The sequence below is a fragment of the Temnothorax curvispinosus genome, unplaced genomic scaffold (genome assembly GCF_003070985.1).
Source record: "Temnothorax curvispinosus isolate PA1 unplaced genomic scaffold, ASM307098v1 QBEX01014697.1, whole genome shotgun sequence".
Classification (NCBI taxonomy): Eukaryota; Metazoa; Arthropoda; class Insecta; order Hymenoptera; family Formicidae; genus Temnothorax; species Temnothorax curvispinosus.
The window spans coordinates 18655-45025 of NW_020224477.1; the positions used below are offsets into that span (position 1 = coordinate 18655).

General features: G+C 37.7%; 1 protein-coding gene across 19 annotated transcripts in view; it reads left to right on the top strand.

Annotated features, from left to right (window-relative positions):
• Positions 1–25839, top strand: part of LOC112464887 (afadin) — a 42148-nt gene extending 16309 nt beyond the window's left edge. For 4 of the 19 annotated variants that reach the window (XM_025032146.1, XM_025032147.1, XM_025032149.1 and 1 more), the window contains exons 7-27: positions 9167–9263; positions 9438–9732; positions 9928–10046; positions 10617–10880; positions 11463–11742; positions 11960–12616; positions 12703–12951; positions 13148–13288; positions 13373–13438; positions 14337–14410; positions 14505–14623; positions 15159–18377; positions 19736–19834; positions 20099–20237; positions 20611–20838; positions 21038–21961; positions 22040–22169; positions 22411–23203; positions 23429–23688; positions 25076–25188; positions 25287–25563. In XM_025032146.1, the coding sequence (XP_024887914.1) occupies positions 9167–9263; positions 9438–9732; positions 9928–10046; positions 10617–10880; positions 11463–11742; positions 11960–12616; positions 12703–12951; positions 13148–13288; positions 13373–13438; positions 14337–14410; positions 14505–14623; positions 15159–18377; positions 19736–19834; positions 20099–20237; positions 20611–20838; positions 21038–21961; positions 22040–22169; positions 22411–23203; positions 23429–23688; positions 25076–25188; positions 25287–25563 (8543 nt within the window). Of the gene's footprint in view, positions 1–553; positions 2940–7427; positions 7642–9166; positions 9264–9437; positions 9733–9927; positions 10047–10616; positions 10881–11462; positions 11743–11959; positions 12617–12702; positions 12952–13147; positions 13289–13372; positions 13439–14336; positions 14411–14504; positions 14624–15158; positions 18378–19735; positions 19835–20098; positions 20238–20610; positions 20839–21037; positions 21962–22039; positions 22170–22410; positions 23204–23428; positions 23689–24078; positions 24092–25075; positions 25189–25286 lie in introns of those variants that run through there. The other 15 variants (XM_025032157.1, XM_025032156.1, XM_025032158.1 and 12 more) reach the window with 15 other exon arrangements.
• Positions 25840–26371: the final 532 nt, after the last annotated feature.

Below are 26371 nucleotides of genomic sequence, written 5' to 3' on the forward strand. Positions count from 1 at the left end.
AAAGTTAACTGATATTTGATTATATTGTTACGCCCGTCAATATGAATATTATTGCACGAAGTCAAATAAAAATTCTGAGACATTTATATATTACACGAGAATAATAAATTGGATATAGAAAGTTTTGCAGACTATTTTAAGTTATATTAAGTATAGAGATTTTTAAAATATTCATAAAAAACTAATTAAAAAAATAATCGACTTGGAAGAGTTACATATGTCTAGTAGAAAAGAACGGTAGAAGAAGATAATAGAAGTTAACGGGTGCGGAGAAGGAAAGAATTCTTGAAACATAGATGATGGAACAAAATAGGAGGATTGATCTGATGAGAAAGATTGACATCAGAATTAACGAGATGAGAACAAAAGTTTAATGAGAAAGAAGACTAGAAAGGAAAAAGACCACATTAAAGAGAGGATTAAATTTATAAAGTTGTGCGTAAAAAGAGCTTTTAATATCAGTTGATAAGGGCGAAAGTTCGTCGAGAGAAGCGACAGAAGGGAGAGAGGAAGAGCCGAAGTATAGAGGGTAGTTGATGAGGGGGACGTAAGGGTGGCAAGGAGAATAACCGATACCAGCATCGCCTCAGTCAGCTCATGTCGTCGGTACCAGCGCCAGTGCGCGGGCGCCGTCGTCGCCGCCTTGTCGTCGTCTTTGCCCTCGTTTCGACTTCGTCATTCACGGCGAAATAATTGCCCGTGATGTCCGACAATTGAGTCGTTTGAGCCTAAATTTGTGCAACGAATCGACCAGTCGTTAATTTTACCTGAGACCGAATTACAATTGATCCAGCATATCTTGCGTGAAATATGTGAACATTTAGCGCCGTGTTGCCTTCTCTGTACAGTAATCCGTACATTAATTAGTTGCCTAATTATTTTTTTCATTTTGAAACGTTTGTATGTCGAACCCGGAGTCCTTCAACCATCATCGAAATTACGTGACAAAAGTGTACTCGCCCACGCATTTGGTGATCTATTGTAGCCTGGATTGAGTAAATAGACGTGTTATTCTTTGCAACAACATGTATAAATACGACGCAACGTATTAATAACCATTTGTTTGACTTGTTCTATCGAAGCGCAGCAGAGAATTTGGAATGACAAAATCGGATCCATCCACGGCTGCAATATCCCTATAATTGCACGAAGAAGTGAATAGTCGTTACAATTACACGCGCATAACGCGGAGCGACCAAGGCGTGGCGTCATCGAATACGATTAGCTCATCATCGACGTATCAAAGACTTTTCATAGTAGCGAAAGTGGAACCACCCACTCACACGGTCGCGATAATGCGCCGTAATCCGCACGAAGGAATAAATAACTACGTACGTGACTGAAGGAGTAAATACGATTATACACGCGAATGTAAAGCGTTAATGACCAGCGTCATCGAACCCGAACACGACATATCAAAGAGAGTGAATTGATGAAAGTGAACCCTACACGCATGATAACCCGGTTACTCTGCGCAATTTCGTGAAATTCCAAGTGACCAGTCTTGAGTCCGATCTACTAATTAAGTCATTAGTAATCATAGCTCAACGTAATTGAACTTATTCGATTTATTACAGATAAAGAAGACATGAAAGATTTGTAACAGCAACGTGATACCTATTGTCTCGTGATTCACGTAAAGGACAGACGACCGGCTATCGATTACATGCATAACTTAGAAGCGGACAGTGCAAAAGAATTTGATTGGTCTGTCATTACTGAGGCATCATAAAATAATTGTACAAATCGCGCAAAACCTTGACGAAGTGCGCAGGTGTCTCCTTGACCAATAACACATGACACCTGATTGCAAGTCTCAAAGTTGACCTAATCAAACGATCGAATATATCTCATCGATTATACTTCTGGCGAACAGTGGTTATTATGGCTATTACAGGATACCTCCGGGAGATGCCGAGGCAACGACTTTATCTGATCACTAATTATCGCGTGATCATTACAGATTACGGATGGTGCATCGCTACGTGAATTAATGCGTGAGCTGTTCGCCTTCGTTTTAACGCATCAGCGAAGTTAAATATCAGATTTGCGTGAACAACGAAGAGACCGATTTGAAAACTGTCAATTGCATGATCGACAACGTACTATTGACCTATTGTTGCACGTAAGTGCAATCATTCAATTTAACGTCCCGAGTAAGCTCTTTATTGTCGATAAAGGCTTTTTTTATAAATCGCGCAACCTGCAGTTATGATCTGTAAATATCCTGCAATCTGCTCGAGAATTATAAAAACGATCCACTACGGTCAATATCAGCACGGTCCAATACTGTGCCATGATGTGTCACTGTGAGAGCCCGAAGTAACGTTTTAATGCGATCATCAGCAACCATCGTCCTGACGATGTTTACATGACTATCAACAGATCGTAACTCGTACCTGAATAAACGTATCAATATTTTCTTCAATGTATCACCACTAATATCGATTATCATATCCGTAACGTTAACATCGAGATTCAATTAAGAACACGACCAATTGAACAGATTTATAATTTCTTCAATCGAGCTATTTTTAAAGATATGAAGCATAGAACGGCCTCCAGTTTGCTTTCATAGTCTAAGCTTGGACAATGTCAGCACACATATAAATCAAACATCGAACAGATCGATAGAGATAGATCAAGGATAAATTTGAGTCAATTCGCTTTAAGTTCATCAGGATTATAGAGAGAATTGATGCCGAAGAGATTTAATTATACGTCCTAACGTCCTAACGTCCGTGGACAATTAATTGATATTGATAAGATTCACCTGACCAGTTTGAGGGGCCAACGGATTCTCAAGTTTCACGGGAAAACGGAGCAACGAAAGAAGGGAACAAAGAGGGGACCAATATTTAGCAGCAGCAATAACCGACGAAGGGACCACGAAATTTAATTAAATAAGGCAGTCGTCATGATGGATTGGGGAATACGACGTAAGCTCCTATTAAAGCTGACCGAATCATGCATGACGCATATAAAGCTGAACTTTCTTCTTGATGTGGTTCTATGTGTTACCTAGCCAATTTGTTGAAATATATTATTTAAACGTCCCTGCTGTAAATTAGCAATGTTGAAAACTTGAAAATTACTTAGCGGCAATATACATATTTTTTTCCTGTTTATTTAATTTTTTTTGTAAGGTACCTCCTCTGCGATCATATTCGTCTGCTTTTTACTTAAGGAGAATGATCGTTAAAAGCAGCAAGATTTTATGTTTCATTATAATCATTATATACAAATTTTGCGCATTATTGAGTTTTTTGATAACTGTTGATAAGGTTTGCAGCCTGTCCTGTTTGCATGTATATATTCCTCGTTGTATTAAAAAATAATAGCCCAAGAGGTAATATTAAATATTATTAGAACACATAAAGCTTCATTACAGACAATTTATATCAAGAGACAAGATATCATCATCATTTCGGAAAGAAATATCGAGATTTTATCGTTCAATATCGTCGAGCGTATAAAATTTTCTCGATTTAAGACAACCATTATCTAATAGATTTAATAACGAATAGATATTAAAGAGAAAATTAGTTTTAAAAGGAAAGATAAATACGCGGCATATAGTCGTACATGATCAAGTAGAATGTTTCTCTCTGGATTAAGCAGGTTTTACGCGCCCTAAGGGCGAACGAAGGGCCGGTAGGATAGAGGAGGGTCAAGGGATGAAGGCACGCCGATCTCTCGTGATCTCTTTTACGTGCGTCGTGCGTACGCATCGCGCGACGGCACGTCGCGTCGCGGCGCGACGGCGACGGCGACGGCGACGGCGTGTGTGCACGTCGGAATTGGGTCCGCGGGAAATCAATAAAACGCCGGAACGATCTGCGTTATATGTCGACCTACATTCGAGCACTAGCGTGCTACCTTCGTTTTTCTAAAAATATCTCGGGTAATTTCTCCTTTCCGCCTGGCGGAATAGTCGCGTGCACCGATCCCGATCGTTTCGACGTGTTGCTCCGTGTCGAAGCGAAATTTCCAAGTTTCTCGATTGCGAGCGGCGATGACCGAAACCGCGATTTCCGATCGAAACGATTCGGATCGCATTCAGCGCGCGGACTAAATCCGTGGAACTTTCCGCTACGATTTTAGTACGATGAATTTCAGTCGAATCAATTATTTTTAGTTGTACAATTATATTTTTATGCACATATAAATGGGTACGTGGATAATCTTCTCAAATAAACGAATATTTTTGTGTCTTTTCCCCAAATCAATTTGTATCTATGTATAATATTGAAACAAGTATTTTGATAAAAATAAAATTTTAATGTCATAATTTTGATGTGCTTTTAGAGGTATTAAATTTTTCAATTTGTAAGAATTTTGATATTATGTTTTTAAAGAGGCTTAACTTCTAAACGACTTAAGATAAAAATCCTCGAAGATCAATCAGTTTAAAGTCCGTTTATCACGCTTTAATATGTAATTTTTTAATGTATAATTTCTGTGTGTGTGAGACAAAGTTTTATTCAAATATTTTCTCGTAGGATTATACCTTCTTCAAAGATTAAAAAATTGAATAATGCGATAATATATATTTCTCGAGTTCTCAAGAAATTAAGGAAAGAATTTTATATGAAATAACATGAATTTTTAAGAAAAGAATTTCTTAGGAAATGGATTGCAATTTCAAAATTTTGAAAATAACAAAATATTTGAAAATCTTGTAAAAATCATATTTATTAAAAACTTGCTCAGCTGTATAAAGATAAATGTGACTGATTTGAAAATAATTAATTAGCAAACTTTTTTTCAAACCGTTTAGAAAAACGCTTTAACTTTGCGAATTTTTAATTTAAACTAACAATTTTATTATCTTACAAACTAAACTAAATTTAAACTAAAATAAATATATTTTTTAAAGCATTATTGCATTAAAATTGTATTTAAATTCACGTTTCGTTATTATGAAAGGAGAAGATGACCCGCCCAATAAGTACATAAATCTCACTTTAAGGGTGTAACTATCTATTTATGTATTAATGTAATATTACATCAATACAAGAATTGTTAAATAGACCGTTTATAAATGGACTAATTTTTATATCTGAAGAATCGCGTACTATTTCAAATCTCTTTTTATCGACGTGAAAATTGGACCGATACTTATGAATGGTTGGGCCGATATGAATGGAAAACATTTCTAAGAATACCTGTTATTCTTAGCAAAGCTTTCGATAATGAAGTTAAACTGAACCCCACGGAATTCTTATAAAACGAAATCTTTCTTTGATGATTGGGATATATCAATAGTACAAATTATTATTTGATAACGTTTTATAAGATACAAAATCATAATTTAAATGTCAACGTATGTTGGCTCTTTGTTTATTTAATTGACGGAAATATTTTCGCTTGTTTCACCGTCTGTACTTACACCGTATGTAATTACATCGTAATGTTATAATGTATTCGATAAATTCGGAAAACAAGATTATATTATCTTTGATTGTGTGGAATATTGTATCGTTTAAAAAGTGTCTTTAGTCGTAGACATCAAAGACCAGGCCAAGAGAAAGTATCAATAATTGTAGATTAGTAATTTAGAGAGTCTATAAGTAAAAGAAGAGTTATTGCCTGCTAATTAAATAAAAAAATAGTTTTTTTCTTTCTCTCGGTAAAAAATTTAAATAAATCCTTGCATGAATGTTTCTATATATATATAAGAACCAACGCTAACGATAAGCATATATCTTCTTTCAGCGTTTTTTTTTCTTGCTTCTATTTTCCATTAAAAATTAATCATCGTATGAATCCCATTCGATTTAATGCGGAAGCTAATAAATAATTTCGCAGCGAATAAATGAAGCCGGCTGCTATAGTTCCGTATAGTGCAAGGGACACCCGTCAACACGCTTGCGCCGGTCTCACGTGCAGTCTATCGTATTCTTGTTTCTATATACACACCTGTGTGTTGTACGGGACAGAAAGTAACAAGAAGTTATACACCAGTGTTGTTTTAACGGGCGAGCCGCGTAGAGTATCGTCCTGCGCGCCATGGATATTAAAGGTGTTACGCTTTCGCTTTCGCGTATGGCTGTTTCACGCGACGCGAATAATTACGTGCGAACAATTAGCATTTCTCGGCTGCGTTTATAAACGACGTGGTTGAAATAAAAAAATGCAAGCTATTAATTCTCTCGTAAAGTGTGTGATTTATCGAATGTGCTTGATGATGATTTACGTCGGCTAAAATTTAATTGAAATTTTAAACGGAATTTTTAAACATATATTAAATCCCTTATATAATATACATATAAATTACAAATATAATTAATTAATTCCTAATAATGTGTGTGTGAAACTCATTACTTAATTACGTTATCTTTAATCTTGTTGGATTTTAACATTCTCCTTCATGCGTTACGTCTCGCTCGTTTTTGTGTTGCTTCTTATTCGATTAGAACTTTCATAGTTAATAAAGTACAATTTTTTAATGAATTTGATAAAAATAATATGCCGTGTAAAGAATTTACTAAATGATAAATTACGCGTATAATTAAAACGATGAACGACGAAAATTTAAGCAAATTATTTTGATTAGGATAATGCTTTGCCCTAATTGAATTGTTCTTCGGCAAAAAATTGATTAACAATTTAATCGATTTTTATTAATGACAAGAATCACGAAAGTGAATTAGAGTAACGTGGTTGAAGACGCTTAAAGGTTTATAATACAGTATACAAATTTTTAGTTATTTTTAAATTCAGGATTATCAGTCAAGTATATCGAGCTATTTTTATTTATTTGATTTTCGCTTATCGTATTGTTTACGTGTGTATCAAGCTAACGTTTGTAATGTCTATACAAATCTTTTGCGTTGCAATATCACGTTGGCATTTACTATCGCGTGAACTGAAAAGTTTAAAGCTATGTATACAAATTGCAATAAGTGCTTTACTGACATGTAACGGAGTTGTTTTGTATCGTTCCCAGAACTTCGTAAAGGATATTTTATAGCGCTTTGAAACATACTAATCGATTTATAAATGTATACCGTTCTGGGAAAATTGCCATAAAACATATACTTGTTCGCGATGTCCTCGGATAAAATTGATCTATTAAACCAATCGTTTTCCTGCTTATCGCTTTATATTGCGACTTTGATTCCAAATGATATGAACTTTTACAATACTTTTATGCACCCCTTACAAATATCTCACTGAATAATTCTTTGCACAATAGAAATATTTCGCTATTAATTTCTCACAAAAATCTGGTTTATTAATAAATACTTTATACCCATAAAGATTGCATATAACTATTAATGGAAAAACATTATGATGGACAATAATAGAGAATTTAAGATAAAATCATATGTCGATTGTTCTTTTTGTTATATATTAAATTAATAAAAAATATAAAGTTTGAATTAAAGAAGTGAAAAATTTGCTTTACAAAAAGGTATATTTTTGTGACAGTTTGATGTGAATAAAGAGACACAAAACGTGTCTACAAAACGTGCCACTGATACGAAACTGTTGGAGTATCGGTTGTGATTCGAATAGAAATCTTCTCGTGATTATATATCTATGTTATTATTCGTGAATCCATCTAAAAGTGTTACATGATTGGACTTTGGCCATTCAAGCCACGCCGGAATGGCAAGGCGGAGGTGATGTTAGGTGAGTGCCGCGTGTGCTTTTAATGAAAATTTCAAGTTTCTTTGAGTTCTGGAACAATTTAAATTCAAGAAAATTTCAATCTAAGATTGGACAAGGTTCGAAACTAATCGCAGTTTTCAAGACTTAATTATGAGTCGATTGTGCGATTAAAGCCTTTAAAATCGTAGATTGTTCGGCGAGTCTACGAAGCTCGCTGATTTCTATCACTGTCGAATATCGAACGCTTATTTATGACTTTCTGAACTTGAGAATTCTTCGAGATTTGGAAGCTATTAAATTTGATGATTCGTCGAATATAAATTCCCTCGTAACGCCTACACTTTAATTTAGAACTGCGATAAACCCGATATTTGACATCGCAACGAAAATTTTTTTAACGCTAATTCTTACAACAAATTTTGAAGACTGCAAATTCTAACAATATAAATAATTTTAGACAATCTTCTAAACAGTAATTTTTACAATAGATTTCTTTTAAGAAATAAAATAATTTTGGGCGGAATGAAACTTGCAATATGTTGTATACGTGCAGGTGAAAAGTAAAAAATATTTTTTTTACAACTTTAAACATAATTTCTTTCTTAAAATTGCGATAGAGCATTTTATACTCAAATTATATGCAGTGAAACTACTTTCTTTCTACGGGTTTGGGAGAAAGCGAATTTTTTCTTTCGTCGAGCCGTATAATACTCGATGGGTTCGCTGCCGAAAGCACGAGGCGCCGCGCCGTTTCCAGATGCAAGGACGAGGGAAAACGTGATGAAAACGCCGGCGACGGCGGGTGCAATGACTGTGCGGCGCGCTGACCCGAAGCCGAGAGTCATTCTCCCTTTCCGTTTTCTTCCGTGAGAAGCCACCGTGTGCTTTGAAGCACGCACACGTGCGTTGCCGCGTAGGAAACGCACGGCAGTGCTGTAACGCGAGAAAAATGCACGATCGCTATCTAGCCCATCATACTAATTCGACGATTTACCGCGAAGCTTCTCATGCGCGATTATTACACGCCACGCATCTTTAAATCAACGACGAGCGTTCATACGTTGCCGATATGAAGGAGGTCCCCTTCCCTTTTTTATTTCCCTTCTTTCTTTTCAACCGCTCTCATCCTTCGGCTTCATTCCCAGAACTGTACCGATAAGATCTCTGATGCCCTTCATTGCGCTCATTATCTACTTTTATTTTTATTGGCGAACTATTTATTTATTAATTTCTTTATATCCCTTAGCAATTTTAAGAGAATTTTAAAGATCCTTTTAAAAATTTTGTGTATACATCAATTTTTGAAATATTTCTTGTTCTTCAGCAAGTTATTGTAAATGTATCAATATTATAATCTTTATGATTTGTACTCTTCAGTATACTGTATGAAATGTATTATAAATTTATAGTATAACTTTTTTTTTTGTTTTTATAAATTTATAATTTATTATGTATTAGATTATTAGAATAAGAATATATATGTACATAGTCTAATTTGTTCTCGGTGTGCTTGAATAAAATCTTACGACATGCATTCTTCTCGCAGGTTCCATTATGTTTCACGTGAGGAGGAGGCCCGCAGATTACATGCCGCGGAAACGTAAAAAGAAACCAGCCGGAAAGTGGAACGAGTTGGATCACAGGTACATACGTCACAGTTTTGGGAAAAATTGTTATTCAAAGGACATCAGACATTGCCTATAAACGTTTAGTCCGTTATTAATTGCTCATACTTTGATGATGAGTTTATGATTTATCCAGATATTTAATCCTGCAGTAACGAACATTTTAGTGATAGCTGCGATTGTTTTTTACAGGTACGAGGACGAGAGGCTACCATTCCTACTGGAACTTAATCCTGATGGCAGCGATATCCCGAACGGCGCCGGAGTGCGACACCGATTACAGCCGAATGTCACGGAGGTCGGGTCGGAGAGACCGATAGGACCGCAAGCGGTGCAAGCGCAGACGTTGACGCTGCCAGGACCGACGGTGATGCCCAGGCATTGCGTTATAGCCTTTACCGAGAACATTGTGACCCTCACGCCGTGTTCCAGAGACGCACATACGTACGTCAATAACCAGAGGATACATCAGACGACCATTCTGCAGGTAAGTGTCCGTTTTTGCAGTTGGTATATGTTCGCATTTTGTATATATGACCGTTTATGTAACTTTTGGTTGCTTTTTTAAATATGGATCGCAACGCGAGTAAAGAAATTAATATTTAATTTAATATATCGAATTGTTGGCGCATCGATTTGAAGAGCAAATGTAATGATAAGCTTCAATGTTGCATGCTTACAGAATGGAGCTATCATCAAATTCGGTAGAATGCACACCTTCCGATTCATCGACCCAGCGCCGGAAGAGCGCATTAGGCAGAGACAGGATTCTAACAAACAGATCGACTACGCTTACGACCGGTAAGTTCGAGACACGTATTCCTTTTTCTCGTCATTGCATTCAGGTGAGAAATAGACGTGATGCACGAATGTTGCTCGTTCGTTGCGATTAGTCAGTACATGTTCTTTTATGTATCTCAATGTGAATGCACTTACAACAATAGTGTTCACCTTGTTACAATTATCAGATACTCTTAATGCCGTATTGCATTAAATTTCATGTATATAGTTTTTATTAGTTACTTGAATATTAAAGTTCTTTATATGTTGGCTATGAAAGTATGGAACATTTTCAATAAATACTAGAAATTGTAAATTGAAAAGCATACTATAAATCTCTTTATTTAAATAAAAAAGGAAGAGAAGATTATATATAAAAAACTTTTTGATATTAATCAATAAATTTATCATACTTTATTAAAAATCTTCCATACTTTCGGCGGAGGCTGTAATTTGAGGCTGTAATTAGAGAATTGAAACGCATTTTCCCATGAATTTTTATTACTTTTTCATTTACGTTTATTTCGCTCGATATGCTTTACGTTTGCTTTTCCCGTCGTGATGTTCGCTTCGCACGCGTGTAAACGATAGACGCTCGCCGGACGCGACCAGTCAGGACGTCAGCTCGGAGAAGTTTCATCCGGGATCTGGAACACCGAACGGCGGTGGTCAGATCCCGGGTCAGGCCCAGGAGCGGGCGGCTCCGTCGAGCCCCTCGAAGTCCGCTGTCGCAGCAGTCCGTAGCCCTCGTAGTCCCACGCATCCGCCGGAGCCTACGCATAATTATGAGACCACATTCGATCTGGATGGAAACGTGGAGACCGCTAGTCTGAGCAGCAGCAGGGACGGCAACAGGTAGCAAATCGGAACGATAAATCTACGACGGTTTATGATACTTGAGCTAGTCGAAAAAAGATTAGAACTTATTGTTAATATATAGAGTCGCATTTATAACGAAGAAAATTTCGATATAATGCAACTTTTTATTATGAAACCTTTATCACGAACAGTTACGATGTAAAAGTGTTCTTAAAAAAATTCTGTTAATTTTTTATAAAATGATTAAGAAGTATGCTGGATGTAATTTAATTATTTTTGCGATTTAGAAGCTTCTCTGAAATTCTACCCCTTTACATTTACAGCTTGCCGATTTAGCCAAGTTTTTTCAGTTTATCGAGTGCACAATTACGATACATTATTAAGCATTCTTTTAGAGTAGCAATGCATCGTAGAATGTACACTATTAGTGCTTTCTTACAATATATTGCAAATACATAGAATTATTCATATTTAAGGCAGATGTAAAACATAATGTTGTATGAATTTATGTCGTTAAACTATTCTTTCTCGAAATATTAATAACATTTACTTTTGAAAAAGAAGATTTAAAAGTTTGAAGCCAAAGAAAGGAAATTAACGTTTATCGATTATTGGCAGACACTCACAATACGATCGGCAACCGCGAGGCACGGATCCGATCTTGCCAGCTGTCTTAGAATTCCTCGAGGAGACAGAGGAGACCTTCCTCCACGCTGTCATCACCGATGTAGAACCCTCGGCGCCACAATTTAAGTTGGCGCCAACCTATACCCTCTATCTCAGCGCGAGATATCGCGCCAGCACTCACTATAAACCAGAATTGCAGCCCACGGAAAGAGCGCACCGACTTACCGTCATGTTGGCGAATGTCGCTACCATGATCCAACGCGTTATCCAGGTATTTTATTGTGAATTTAATTCTTCTATTTTGAGCAATAAAATACCTGATTTAGAAATTACAGGTATAAACTTTAGAATATTCCTGAACTGTTTCAGTGAATATATTAAAAAAGAAGTGTACTAGTTCAGATATTTGGAAAAGTATAACTATAGCATAAGTTATTCCATATGATAGTATATGTCAACAGTAGTTTTAAGGAAGATTATGTTCCCAGGAACGTTACATGGACGCTTCGTCGTTGGCCTTTTGGTTGGCGAACGGTTCGGAACTGCTACACATGTTGAAGAGTGACCGGCACGTGGGCGCATTTTCCACACGGGCACAAGACATCCTAGCGGATGCGGTGCATACAGCCTTTGGTTCGCTAGTGCGTTGCGTCACATTAGAACTCACGCCAGCAATGACACAGTTCATGGCGGACGCAGATGAGCCGGCAAAGGAAGCTGGAGTGCTGCAGATTTTCTCAAACACGATGGCCCTACTGCGACGATGCCGGGTGAATGCTGCGTTGACGATACAGTTGTTTAGTCATCTGTTTCACGCAATCAACGCGACAGCTTTCAACACTCTCGTCTCGAACGGAAATCTGTGCGTCAGATGGTTCGGACGTAGACTCAAAGCGAGGCTGAACGCATTGGAGACCTGGGCCGAGAGGCAAGGCTTGGAACTTGCCAGTCAATGCCACTTGGCGACGATCATGCAGGCGACTCATCTACTACAGGCTCCCAAATACAATGCTGAGGAGCTGGCAACGCTAAGCTCGACTTGCTTTAAATTAAATTCTCTGCAGGTGAGGGCATTACTACAAAAATATCAACCGGCCGCGGACGAGCCTAGGCTACCTGCCGAATTGATCGAGAATGTGGTGAGAGTGAGTACATTTAAAAGTACGATAATCTGCGTCTTGTTGACATAAAATGTCATTCTACAAAATATATATTTTACACAATATTATAGGTAGCAGAGAGTGTCGCGGATACACTTGCACGTGCAGATGGCCGTGAAATAAGACTGGAAGAGGAACCTGTTCTAGGATTAGCATTATTACTTCCTGAGGATGGTTACAGCTGCGAAGTAATAAGAGGAGTTCCACCAGGACTGGCGGAATTTCTGGCACCTCTGCAACGAGATGGTTTATGTCGAATGGCAGCCCAACCCACCAGTAGTGGCTATTGGACCATTTACATGATAGACCATCACAACAATGTAAGCTGCAAATTCTTATAACTTTAAAAATTTTTTAATATGAAAACTAAGTAGTAAGCAGATCGTAGCGTTTATCATTTTCATATGTGTCTTAGATCCAAGATCTAATTAATAATTATTTATAATTATATTAATTTAATATAATTAATTTAATTAATAATTATAGAGAAATATTTTTATACACAATTTTTTGCAGTTGCGTAGTCCTAGCGCAATGAGTAATAGGTCTGGTGGCTATATCAGTCACATTAATCAAAATCAAACTCAACCTGAGATACACGTTATTAAATTGCACAAGAGTACCAACGGCATGGGCTTAAGCATCGTTGCAGCAAAGGTGTGTATCCTTAGCTGCACATACTTATTTATTATAATGTAATTTTATTATAAAGTAATGCTATTTTAATTCTGGTACACGTAGGGCACAGGACAGGACCGATTAGGTATCTACATCAAAAGCGTTGTTGCTGGTGGTGCTGCTGATGCTGTAAGTAACCGTCATTTATTTAAAAATATTTTACATTTAATGTAGATATTAAAATTATGTTTAAAATGTGTAATGATATTCAATGCATATTAATTATTATTAAATAAAATTTTGCATATGATAGCATTTTTTAAATATGACAAGTTTTAATCACATAACATGATACGCTTTTAACTTAAATTAAATTAAATTATGTTATATAACATTGAATATGATTAATTAAAATTTTTTCTTTGAAATAAAAAGTAATTATACATTGAATATAATTTAAAAATTTTAGTTATAAAATTAGAATTTAAGGGGATCCTAAAGTGAAGGCTGAACTTCCTCGACGTCGGTAATGTCAACATTTCTAATTCTGTTTTCTTGTCATATATCTATATCTGTCCTTGTCTAACGAGAGGCATCTGTCTTTGTTCAATTACTGCGCCATCTCTTGCCACACGCAATATTGCTTATCCTGTCAACTTGAATGTGCTTTTGCACATATAAAAGTTATATAAAGTAATCTTTTTTTCTAGGTTTTCAATCTTAGATCTAATTGCACGATATTGTTCTTAAATGTTGTCCCTAGGTCATGCCGGTTTAATTTTGTGGATATTTATCGTGAAATTTTTGTACAAAGCAAATATTGTCGTCACGTATACCAAAAATTAACAAAAATATTAATTTTTTTTTGTTTTCGATATAAATTTGACCACCATGACCTAGATTTTGATGCGTACTTTAATTCTAGACAAGAATTTTGCATTTCTATAAAGTCAATTAAAAGATTAGTGCTAAGAAAAAAAGCCGGTATTACAGACGGCTTTAGGATCCCCTTAAATTTACAAAAACAAATTACAAATCAGTCCATGTTTTTAAATAAGTTAATTTATTTTTATGTATATGTTTTTAGGATGGTAGATTGACGGCAGGCGATCAATTACTCAAAGTAGACGGACAAAGTCTGGTCGGGATTACGCAAGAAAAGTACGATATAATTTTTAGACTGATTTAATTTTAACTTAATAAAGTTATTTTTTAACAATGTTTGAAACATTATATCATTAAAATTGATTCGCAGGGCTGCCGAGTATCTTGTGCGTACCGGTCCGATCGTGACATTAGAAGTCGCAAAGCAGGGCGCTATATATCATGGACTCGCAACGTTATTATCTCAACCTTCTCCTGTGATGACAAGAGGTAAGTTCGAAGATTAATACCTAATATCATAATTTCCAGAGCTAATTTTGTCTTTGGAGCAAGAAAAAGATAATAGAGATCTTATAATTAGATTCTATGTAATCAGTTTTTCAATTGCTAAAGCTCGCGAAGAGAATATACTATACGATCTATAATATCTTACAAAATATTAGTCCAATTTTTTTTATTGTAAAATTATAAATAATTTATTTGTATCGAGACAGTAAAAAATTATTAAGTTATTGTAACAAAATTCTATCATGAAATTATGATAATATACAATTAAAATAATCTTATTATAAATTGAATTAATTTAATGATATATAAAATAACTCTTCCAAACGATTATCAGTTTCTTGCTTCAAGTGCACACGTGTCAGCAAGATCCTATTTTTTACAAAATATTGGCCAGATTTATCGCCAGCGGACATTTTCTAATCCGAATAATCGCTCCGTCAGAATAACGCCTTTCGCTTCGCTTCGCTCGAGAAGAGCCTGCTTTACTAACGCTTGACTAACCACTTGTTTCATGCAGCATATAAGACTCGGCCAAGATCCGAGCTCTTAGAGCCGGCGGTAGAGACGACGGAGACGACCAATAGTCAACCAGCCACGTCACACTCGATGGGCGACTTATTGTCCTTCCCGAAGCAGGCGCCGTGTCAGGATTCAGTTCAACCAGGTGCGATCCCGTCTCAATGCGTCGAGACATTCCCTTACTATAATCAAGTTGACCGAGGTTTCCCACGAGTCAACATCGACGAGTGCCGTTCCACGCGGCAAGATCCGTTCTCCATTTTTCGTCAGAGAGGCGCGTTTCGCGGCGTCGTCGACGAGAAAGAACACTATCGTCCTTCCACCCCCACCGTATCTCCCGTGCGTCTCCCGAGATCTCGTATGCCCTGTCCCTTAATCTCTATTACGAGCGACAACGAGATATCATCCATCTTGTATCAGGACGAGAGCGACGAGAGCGACGATAAAATCATAGAAGAAGAAGAGAGTAACGTGGAACAAGGCAGAGCCGCGTCGAGTAATTCTACGGACACTTTAAATCCATTCGAAAGGATCACCACTCCGCCGCTGGAGTATGCGGGGACTACGAAAGATTACAAACACTCGTTACTGACTTTCGAAGAAAATTTTTTCGATGCTATACCCTACATCGATCAAACCGAAGATATTAATTACACGGAATCCTCTGAATGTGTTCAAGTAGAGCCGAGTAAGAAATGCGAGCATTGTATTAAAGCTGGTTGTGACGACAACTTTAATCGTAGAAATTTTCAGAAACGTATAAATGTAGATCGCGATAGAAAACAAACTCTAAGTGTTCCACAATCTAATTTTGAGTTATTAGATACGGGTAGCAATCAGAACTTTTCATCAATTTCTAGCTCCTTCCCTACGAATAAATCAATATTGTTCGTCAAAGACGCTACAGCTGGGTCAAATTGCATTACAGAGATATCATCCAATTGTAAGTCGGGTGACTTTTCGCGTCTTCAAGGTGCGGACAATATTACAAAACGTACGTTGAACATCGATGAACGATATGGCGATAAATTAGACGACATTTCCAATTCCGAAGATTGCGCGGATGAGTCTAGTTCCACGATTAACGATGATTGTGCGTCGAGCAGAGCCGATAGAGACGCCGAGGGAGGAATCTCGACTCCTAAGATGTACACGATAATGCCAGAGTTGCATCTTGATCTGAGCGGACTGAACAGCGATGTGTCTAGTGACGAATCCAAAACGGAGAAATGCTGGAAGTCGCCGGAAGAAGTGCGTTTAGGGTGCGGCAGAGTTGCAGCGCTAGCGAAACATTTCTCGAAGCTTGGCGATGCCGGTCTGATCAAATTCAAGTCCACCAAGTTGAACGGTTCCCGTCAGTTCGTGTCGGAACCGAATATCATAACGCCGGATAAAAGCGACGAACATTTACATAGACCTTGTCACGCGCAGAAAGAATATAAATCAGATTCGGACTTGACAAAAGAAGGAGATGAAAACTTTCGAATCTGCTCAGCTGAGAGGCGTAACAATATCGTTCTAGTTGACGTTGAAACCAATGGCGATTTCGCGATCGAGGAATGTAGATTTCATCATTGCGGCGCTAGACGAGTTACAATTGCCAGGATTCCAGTAAAGGAACAAGTTACGACTGATGCTAAGGAAAGTACAATTCTAGCAATAGACGAGAATCATGATAAGAATATTTTTAAAGGTAAAAATCAAAGTTTAGTTGGTACGAAGAACATAGCTTCGACTAAGGTTGAAAATATATCGAGTAATGGTAGCAAAGATCAAGTGTTTCTTGGTATCAAAAAGGACGCAACTTTTGCAGAGGTTAAAGATAACAATATGGCAATCGATGACAGCAAATCCCAAGCTTCTTTTACAGTGGAAAATCGAAAAGATGTGGAAAAGTTGTTTCCAGCAGAAAAAGTTAATATCAAAGACAGCAGTTCCAAACTCTCGCTCGAACAGCAGCAAGTAATCGCAGAACAACTCGAGCAGTTCTCAAATCTGGATAATACCGATGCGCCTTTATTTATTCCGGAGCAAGACTTGGCGCAATCTTCTGCCGTTTCCACAATAAATGAGAATAACGGTACATCCGCTTATGCTTATAGCGATTCGCCCCAGTCAAATTTTATAAATCAATCAGAAACAACGCCTCGAGAGAAATTATCGTTGTTGACCGATAACTTTCAGAAAATGTCGAAAGCTCCTGACTCTTCGTTATCTTCTTCCCTGCCTTCCGTTCATTCACCTTCCCATTCTTCCATCGTACTGTCGCTATCGAACGTTGCAAAGAGTTCTCGGTCCTCGGAAGATATCAGGTCACAGGTTCGTCAGTATTGCGAAAAGCATCCCAAATGCCTATTTATAGACATTTCTCATTCCGCCGCTAAGAATTGCTCCAACAGCAGCTTTTTAGAGAGCTCGTTGATACTTCCGCGACATGCGAATGCGTATTCACGATCGGGTGATAACAAACTGAACGTCCTGCGAATGCGAATTGCTAAACCTCTCTGTAAGAGCGAAAGCAATCTGATCGGTACTGCAATTTATGGAAAAGAAGAGATTGAGAAAGCCATAGATCTTCACAAGTCCACTAAGACGCGAAGCTGTGAAAGTATCTTGAACAACAAATTTTTATCTGATTCTGACGATCGATCGCGATCTTCTGAAAATCTTCGCGAAGATCTTGATTCATCTTACAAGTCCTGCAACAGATCGATCTCGAGTCCCAAGGGGAGTACGCGATGGCAACGTCATCGTTCTCTCGAAGAATTGAAATTGAATAAAGGCTCCAGAAAGCGAGACAATCCGATGAATTCTACTTCAGTTCAAACTGCCGAAGACCAAACAAAATTTGGCGAATTCTTTGGCGATAAATTAGAGGACGGCACGCGATGGAATCGTCATCTGTCGCTTGAAGAATTGGAATCAAAGAGAGAACCGCGCGAGAAAGACAGATGGACGAATTTAGATCGAACTACTGAAGTACAGAGATCTGACGGGAAAAAAAGAACTCGTACAAAGCGCAAGAGCTACGATCGGCTGAAAGATAGCTCTTTTAAATTATCGCGTGAAAACGAGACAAAAAATATAGGACGATTAAGAGCAGAACGGAAATCTCAGAGCGAGTTTGACATTTCGAGACGGAAGTCCGATTCGGAGAGGGACGGTTGGAGCTTCCGCGAGATCAGCTCGCTGAAAGATGATGACCGGTCCGCCTTGAGTAAGCTACCACCACGTGTTATACATTGAATGTGCATTTAGTCGAATTTTTCTTTCTTCAAGCACTTTCATTCCGCCTGAATGAGACGAATGGAAAATCGACGTTTGCAGACGGATCAGTGTCGCACGATTTATTAGATCTGTTTACATACATTACGTTTGCTCCTATATTTATTTATAACGCGGCCGTAGTGCCCGAATGATTTTCAACATAAATCATTCTCACATCTTTTTTACAATACTTACGTTGTTTTCTGGCATGATTTCTAAAACGATGAAATCAAAAATTGATCAAATTATTTTTATAAAATTAAAATAATAGGCTAAAATAATATAAAATTTTTAGAACAATATATTTTCCGTCTTGTCATAATGAACTTTAAATTTTTTTTCTAAATGAAGATGGGGAAGCCGAAGACTTGAGCAGAATTAAGAAATTGATTTGGCCAGTTTTTGATAAATGCATTGATTAACATTTATGTTAAATTGATTTTATCATCTGGTTTTAATTCAGAAATGGATTTGCAAGTATTATCCTGCAAATTATAAAATATGACACTAATAGATATACTTTTGTTCCATAATAACACGATGTTCTACTAATATGCAAGCATGATATATTAATACAATTTTCAGGTACTTTCTTTTGTTGCATTGCTATGCCTACAGTAGTGATATATTTAACAACGTCTGCGATATTACGTGCACATAATCATAGTTATGTGCATAGAGAGAATACTTTATGTAATTCGATGTGATTGTTTAATTACGATATTGCACAGTAATTGCGACAAAATAAGTACCTTTTATTTTATAATTTTATATTTTTTTATTTAATTAACTTAATCACATGAAATCAAACTCATGAATTAATCACATGCAAACGTGCACGCATGAAATACATGTTTAAATATTTATTATTTACTTTGTATAATACCTTTTCCGCAAACTCCAATGCAATAATTTTTTATTATTCTATTGCAATTATAAACTATATCACTTTTAAACATTAAGTAATCATATCAATACTTTGTCCATTCACTGCATCCAACCAACGAGAATTATTTCATAGTTTTGTTGAAACAATATCACAATGCATATACAAATTTGTTCGCTGTAGCTCGTCATTGCCATAAGTGTCTTTACAGTTGGCCGTATGACATTTTCTTTTTCCACCGCTTTCAACGTGTCAAAGTTAGACTTCGATGATCCAAAAGAGAGCGTATTCTCGTTCTCGACAAATGTGTGCTTTGCGTATGTGCATGAGTGATCATTTTAATATTGCGCCTCGGCACCTTCGTGTTCACCAATGCATTAACTCAAAGCTGTCTCTTTGTGTACCCGCTTGGGCTACCGCAGGTCCTCGTCGCATGAGCGAGCGAGATTTACCGTCGCGGCTTGGACACGACGCCACTCCTCAGCAAATCCACAGCAGCAAGTCTGTGCCGGCATTGCATAGTAAGTAAGAGCGAGCTTTGTGTGTGCATATCATGCCCGAATCACACAGCTTTAGCGAGTTTCACTAGACAGATTAGCATAAGAGAGGAACGTCTATCTCTATCTCTTATCGAATCACGCAGCTTTATCGGGTTTCACTAGGTAGATTAAACGTAAGAGGAACATCTACCTCTTATTAGAAGATTTAAGTAGGATAAAGATGTATTTGATAGAGTATGCACGGCTACATTTACTCGTTTGTAAATAATAATTGGATTTACGTAGATATGGGTACCGAGACCAAGCAACAGCATGAGGTGTTTAATCCTGGATACAGCAGAGCTTCTTCCAGTAACAGCGTTACACCGCCTGTTCAACCACCTCCTATGGCGACGATCAACAGTGCAACTTCTTTACGCTCCAGGTATATATCTTCAACTCAATTCAGATCGCTCTCAATACATATTTTAATATATCTTTGTATTGGGTTGGCAAATAAGTTCGTTCGGTTTTTTCCAGTCAAAACCAGTCAAAAAACCGAACGAACTTATTTGCCAACCCAATATTTTATACAACTTATCTCCTAAGCAAATTGGAAATAATTTTCAGGAATTATTAAGCGCAATTTTTCGAAAATGTCTTATAGGACAAATCAAAAGATTAATTTAATCAACTTTTTCTCTTCATTTGTTAATATATTCAGTATCATAATTGTATGTAAGTTGTACATTCTGCTTGTAAAATATCATGAGAAACAATATATTTATCAGAATAATGTATGCAATAATGTATTCTAGGTCGAGCCATAATTTGCACGATCCCATGAGAATCGGAACTTTACCGCCCACTGGCTTAGTCAGCAGGCAGCAATCGTCGCCTAATTTGAATCCAAATGCAACGCACATGAACGCACCGTCGAGTGCACAGGGCACAGAAGCAGAGCGATTTTATCAGAATCTGAGTATTTATCGAAATCAAGACCCGACTGTGAAACAACAAATTAGTTTACAACAACCAGATGACAGGTATAGATATACAGTACAACTTTCATATATTTTTAATTTTATATTTTCCTATTTTAAGCACTTCTTTTCTTACATTTGACATTTGATTATACGTGCATAAAATGAAAATATCATTGTGCACATGGATCAATTTAGAATAATCTCATAATTTTCCCTAAGTGTTCTGAACATTTTCTAAATTTATCGTTGCATATTGCAGGAATCCTCAGCATATTCAAAAGAGTTCCCTGAGGGGTTCGCAGAACTCGTTGAACCGTCCATCTACCATGGAAATCGGCGGTCACATCCGAGACCGTCCGACGTCCGCGTATGTCACCCCAGGCCAGCAGCAAAGCTACTCGGCGGTCAGCAATCAGATGCAACAACACAGTGGAGGACCACCGCCGCGTTCCCAATCGTCGCGCGACATCATCCGCCAGGAGGCGAAGATGCAGGAGATGCAAGAGGAAGTTCGTCGACGAGAGTTGCGCGGCGGCGCGCCGCTGCTTAATCAGCATAGACCGTCGGGGATGTATAACATGGGCGCTCGAGTGGCAGCTCCTCCTGCTCAACAAATGCCGAATACCTTGAATGTACGCACGCCGAGACCACTCGGTTCTACATCGAGCCTGGGCACGACCTCCAGCTACGCCGCGAGACAAAACGCGCCCAGTTACAATTATCCGGATGCCCAGTACACTCAATATAACAGCACGCAGTATGGTCAGTACGGCCCGTATAATCAGTACCCTAATCGGTATCCGGTAATCGGAGGTCAATACGGCCCGATGATGCCCAAACCGAAGAACGAGGCAATCGCGCGCGGCCATCAACCGATGCCCAATGAGAATCTACTCGGTAGAGACTCGAGCGGCCAGGAGACGAAGTCGTACGCCGAACAGAATCGACATTTCGCCGGCTCGCAAAACAGCCCACATTATCCAAACGGCAATCTGGACCAGCGCATCGATCAGTATGGAAACGATAACGTCAATCGCGCGCAAAACGGAGAAAGCCACTCTGTGACGACGTCGGAAGTGCCGCCAACGAGACCATCTTTACCGTCTGAGGAGTTTAACGAAAGTCCACCACCACCACCGCCCAGTACTTCGACGCACCCTCTGTACAAGCAAGCCGACACAAGGTATGTATCTTAACGCATCTTGGAAGTTGCCTGTTGATGATTAAATTTGATCCTAAATAATGGAAGAAAATGTTGCAGGTATACCGCAAGCATGCAAGATCCACCACGAGGTAGTTATTACCCTGCGGGAGGAATCAGTGCCATGCAGCAACCGCGTCAGTATCAATATAGCGCGACAAATCCTTGGCAACGAGAAGAAAGAGAAAAGGTAATAAGTAATAGTAATTAGTAAAGGAAAATAATAAATGAAATGGTAGCTTTAATAAATGCAAATAAATCTCCTTAAGCAATAAAATCTTTAATTTATAGATTTAGTTTCTTACATTGAAATTTTCTATTAGTAATTATTGTGCAGTTAAGAATTTCAGTAACAAGTTTTTTGGAATTTGTAATTTTATTTTGTATTTTTCTTTAAGAACATTTTTATTTGACATTGCTGGTATCTTTAGGAACAAGCCCGTAGGCGAGAAGCCGCTCGACAATGGCGAGATCAGCAGATCGCCGAGCTGAGCGCGCTGGCGCATCGAACGCAGCAGCAGGAAGAGCAGCTGCGAGCTCTCCAACTGGAGAGAGACTTCCAGAAGAGGGCGGAGGAGATTGCCAATCAGGACGATGATGAGGAGAGTAATGATTTAGACAACGAGAGCGTGCAGCGTGTTCAGGGCTTACTGAGAATGGCGGCCAGTCAGGACAGAACTGTCCAAGGAACTGTGCAGCCACCAATTTTATCGAGAACGATCGCAGGCAACCAGTCTATGAGAGGTGGTTTACCTCTCCAGCCCCTCAACAACCAACCTGTCACCAGTAGCCATGCTCATATTCTATCCAATCAAACGGTGTCTCAGAATGTTGGGATGAGTGGTCCTGGTCAAGAAAATAGTGGTTTGCATGTGCAACCAAATCAGCAGCAACATCAGCAGCCGCAACAACAAACAGCAACAAGTCAGAGCGAAGAGCATGTATCGACCTCTAGTTATGGCACACCTCTTAGCCATTTCAGTTCCGGTCAGAAGTCCTATTCCATAGGCATGTCACACTCCGTGGAAGACAGGGAACTACAACGGAGAATGGACGAGGTGAAGCGGAAGCAGGCTGAATACGAGGAGAACCAGAAGAAGCAGGAAGAACAGCAACAATTACAGCAGCAAACGTATCAGCCGAGCCAACATTCGCGAAGTCAGCTGCATCCCGGCATGTTACGCTTGGATAACTTGATTATTAATGGCCCCAACGTATCTATGCGTTAGTAGATTAAACATAAAGCTTTTAAAATTTTTATGGATTAAATATCGAACTCTTTGATTCTCTGTATTCTCATTTCTGTAAAGAGAAATTGTCTTGAAATATTTGTTTTCTACCAACAAAAGATTTGTAAATACACTATATTTTTGTTGTGTTTATTGAATGTATTGCATATTCGACTTATGTATTTTTATTATTTTATTAAAGATATTTTTTTTACCGTAGCTTCGCAAAACAACGTAAATGATGCACCCCCGCCACCAGAACGAGGCTCCAGTTACGCCGTTATGTCTCAGCAAAGTGCTCTCAGATCAAACGGCTCGACTACATCTAATCTACCTCCCACTTCTCAACAGCCAGCATCTATGAAAAGGGTCTCTTTTCATGATTCGAATGCAAATAGCGAGTCTATGCTGCGCAATGTATCATCTGGAACATCAAACCCGCCGTCAATCTCAATGGACACCATTAGAGAAGATCCCAACGTGAGTAATTTTCTTATATCCATTTTTGTAATTCTTATCATTTTCCTGCTTTAATTTACTTCTATTTTATCCTATCCTTTATTTTGATAAGCATAATTGAGCAACATATTTCACATAATTGATATTGTTTTAAAAAATTTGAGTGTGTGTGTTTTGCGTTTCCTTTATAATATTTTAGTATCTAGTCATTATCACATTATCTTTCATATTAATTTCAAGAGAAGTAATTTGAGATCATACCATACAAATCTTGTTCTTATTTTCTGATATACGGTCTGTAGTTTAAATAATTAATTAAGAAATTAATATCCCTTTAAGGGATTAATTTATATCGCCAATACGAAATTTATTATAAATATGAATATCCTGTCGAAATGCTTACGATGGCAGATAAACAAGTAAGGTACAAATGTTAAAACAGATCATGCTACATCATGCTGTCTACTTTACGATGTTTACAATGCATGAACTGTCAGTTATAGTAATTATCATCTAATGATCATGTATCTCTCATTCGAGCATTATTCGCTGTATCTAAAATTAGATGTTTTATTCATATTTTTCATTCTATGTGATCTACATTCATGTTTCATGTTGTATATGACTGATGCTAGTCTCTATGATCGTTGCTTTACGCGTATACCACGCTGGTTGCTCCCAAAAATTACATACTTGTTGCAATACGTTACAATACGTTTGCATTTAAACTGGACATTTCTTCGATAAGAATTTAATCTGGGATTTATCATGCATTATAATATGTTAGATATTAGATATTTTGCATTGAGTGTCAAATTTATTATTATCCATTAAGCTAAATTACATTAATTCAACGAACTATAATAATTTAATTTATACAACACTAATTGATAATGGTGATGCACTCTTACTACTTAAGATTTTTTAATTTAGTTTATTTAATAAATTAATTATAGTATCCTTCAAGTTTTTTGTTTATTGTACATATATTAAATAGATTATTTATTATATATATATATATATAATCGTAGCTGTCTTGGATTACATTCCTATCGAGGTCCTTGCATACGCAAATTATGCAAGACATAATGTGCTGCTATATTGATATTTGGAGACTTTTTGGAGTCATTTATACCCCTGGGTTCCGTAAAGCGCATATGCACGCATTTTTTATAGTAAACGTTACGTATGTTATAGATAAATGCGCGCATATGCGCTTTGCGGAACCCGGGGTACATTAATTTATATTAGACAGTGCAAAAAATTATGCCCGATTTCAGTAAATGTTGTTATTGATGTTGCACAGTGTGTTCGACAGTGTCGACAGTATTATATGTATATCAATATATTGGCAAATATATATTAATATATTATAGATATATATTCCATTATTCAATTGTGCTTTCAGAATTTTATCAACGACGCGGAGAATTTATTAGCCTCTCCCAAGACACCAGAAGGGTCCGGGACTTCGTTTACTGGCGCCACCCCCGGTGTGATCGGGGCTCAAGAAGTCTATAAGTAAATTTTTGTTGCATACATACACTTAAGATTTAAAGAGCTACTACTGAATAAGCAAGTCCTTTGGCACAAGTATGCTAAACAATTGGTTGTTTCAGGGATCCGAGGCAAAAGCGACTAGCGGAGAAGCAGAAGCAGCAGCAGAACTCACAGATTGGCGCGGTGCCGGAGAAGCTCAGCTTCAAGGAGAAAATGAAAATGTTCGCGATGGAGACTGGCGAGGACGGCACGCCGCGGGATAAAGTGAAGATCTCGCGCGCCCAGCGTGAGATCGACAACATCAGCAGTCCGCTTAATTCCAATAGTAACAACAATAATAATAACAACAACACCACCACTACCAGCGGCAATAACACCAATAACAATAGGACCTAAACGTTGGATTCTTATTTTCACAGGCCTTAGGAATTAAGATACATCAAATATTTTTCGAAATATCTAGGACGCTTGGAGAAAAGTCATGATTGCGAACTACGAATTAAAGAAGCACGATGTACGTGAAGAGGTAATCTTTCCAACATTTACGTTATCTAACCAAAAGACATCATTGTCTCGCTGCTAACATAATAATACATCTGTAGATATATATATATATATATATCAATTTTTTACAAGAATAACAATTATTTAATTGAAGGCGCTATCGTTAGCAAAAAGTAAAAAAAGTTTACACAACTTACATTTATCTTTTTTATCCGAGAGTTCGTATCATACATAATAATTAAGATTACCAAATTTCTGCCTTATTTTTCTCCCGAACGTCCTAGATACTTTGTCGTGCGTTTTCCGCTCAGATAAAGAAAGAGACATACAGAGAAATATGTATACCGCGCATAGTTGTAGTTCCACAAACGATGCATTAATTAAGTTTATTACTAATGATACTACACGAGGGCTACTTTGCATTCAGAAATAGAATGAATCCGATTAGCCGGCGGCGACTCTTCACACAGCGTTGAAGTACAAATAGAAGCTTTTGTATAGCTCTTTGACCAAAAATGTTGTGTGTTCTGCGAAGAGAAGGACCAATAATAACGTAACGTTGCGGACGTACTGCGTTAGTCGCGACGAGAAAGGAAGCTGTCCGGCCGTTCTCGTACGCGACGCGTACCAATATTCCTGACTACTTCCGGACCAACATAATCTTATTATAAAGTAACTGATATAATCTGTCGAGACTAGT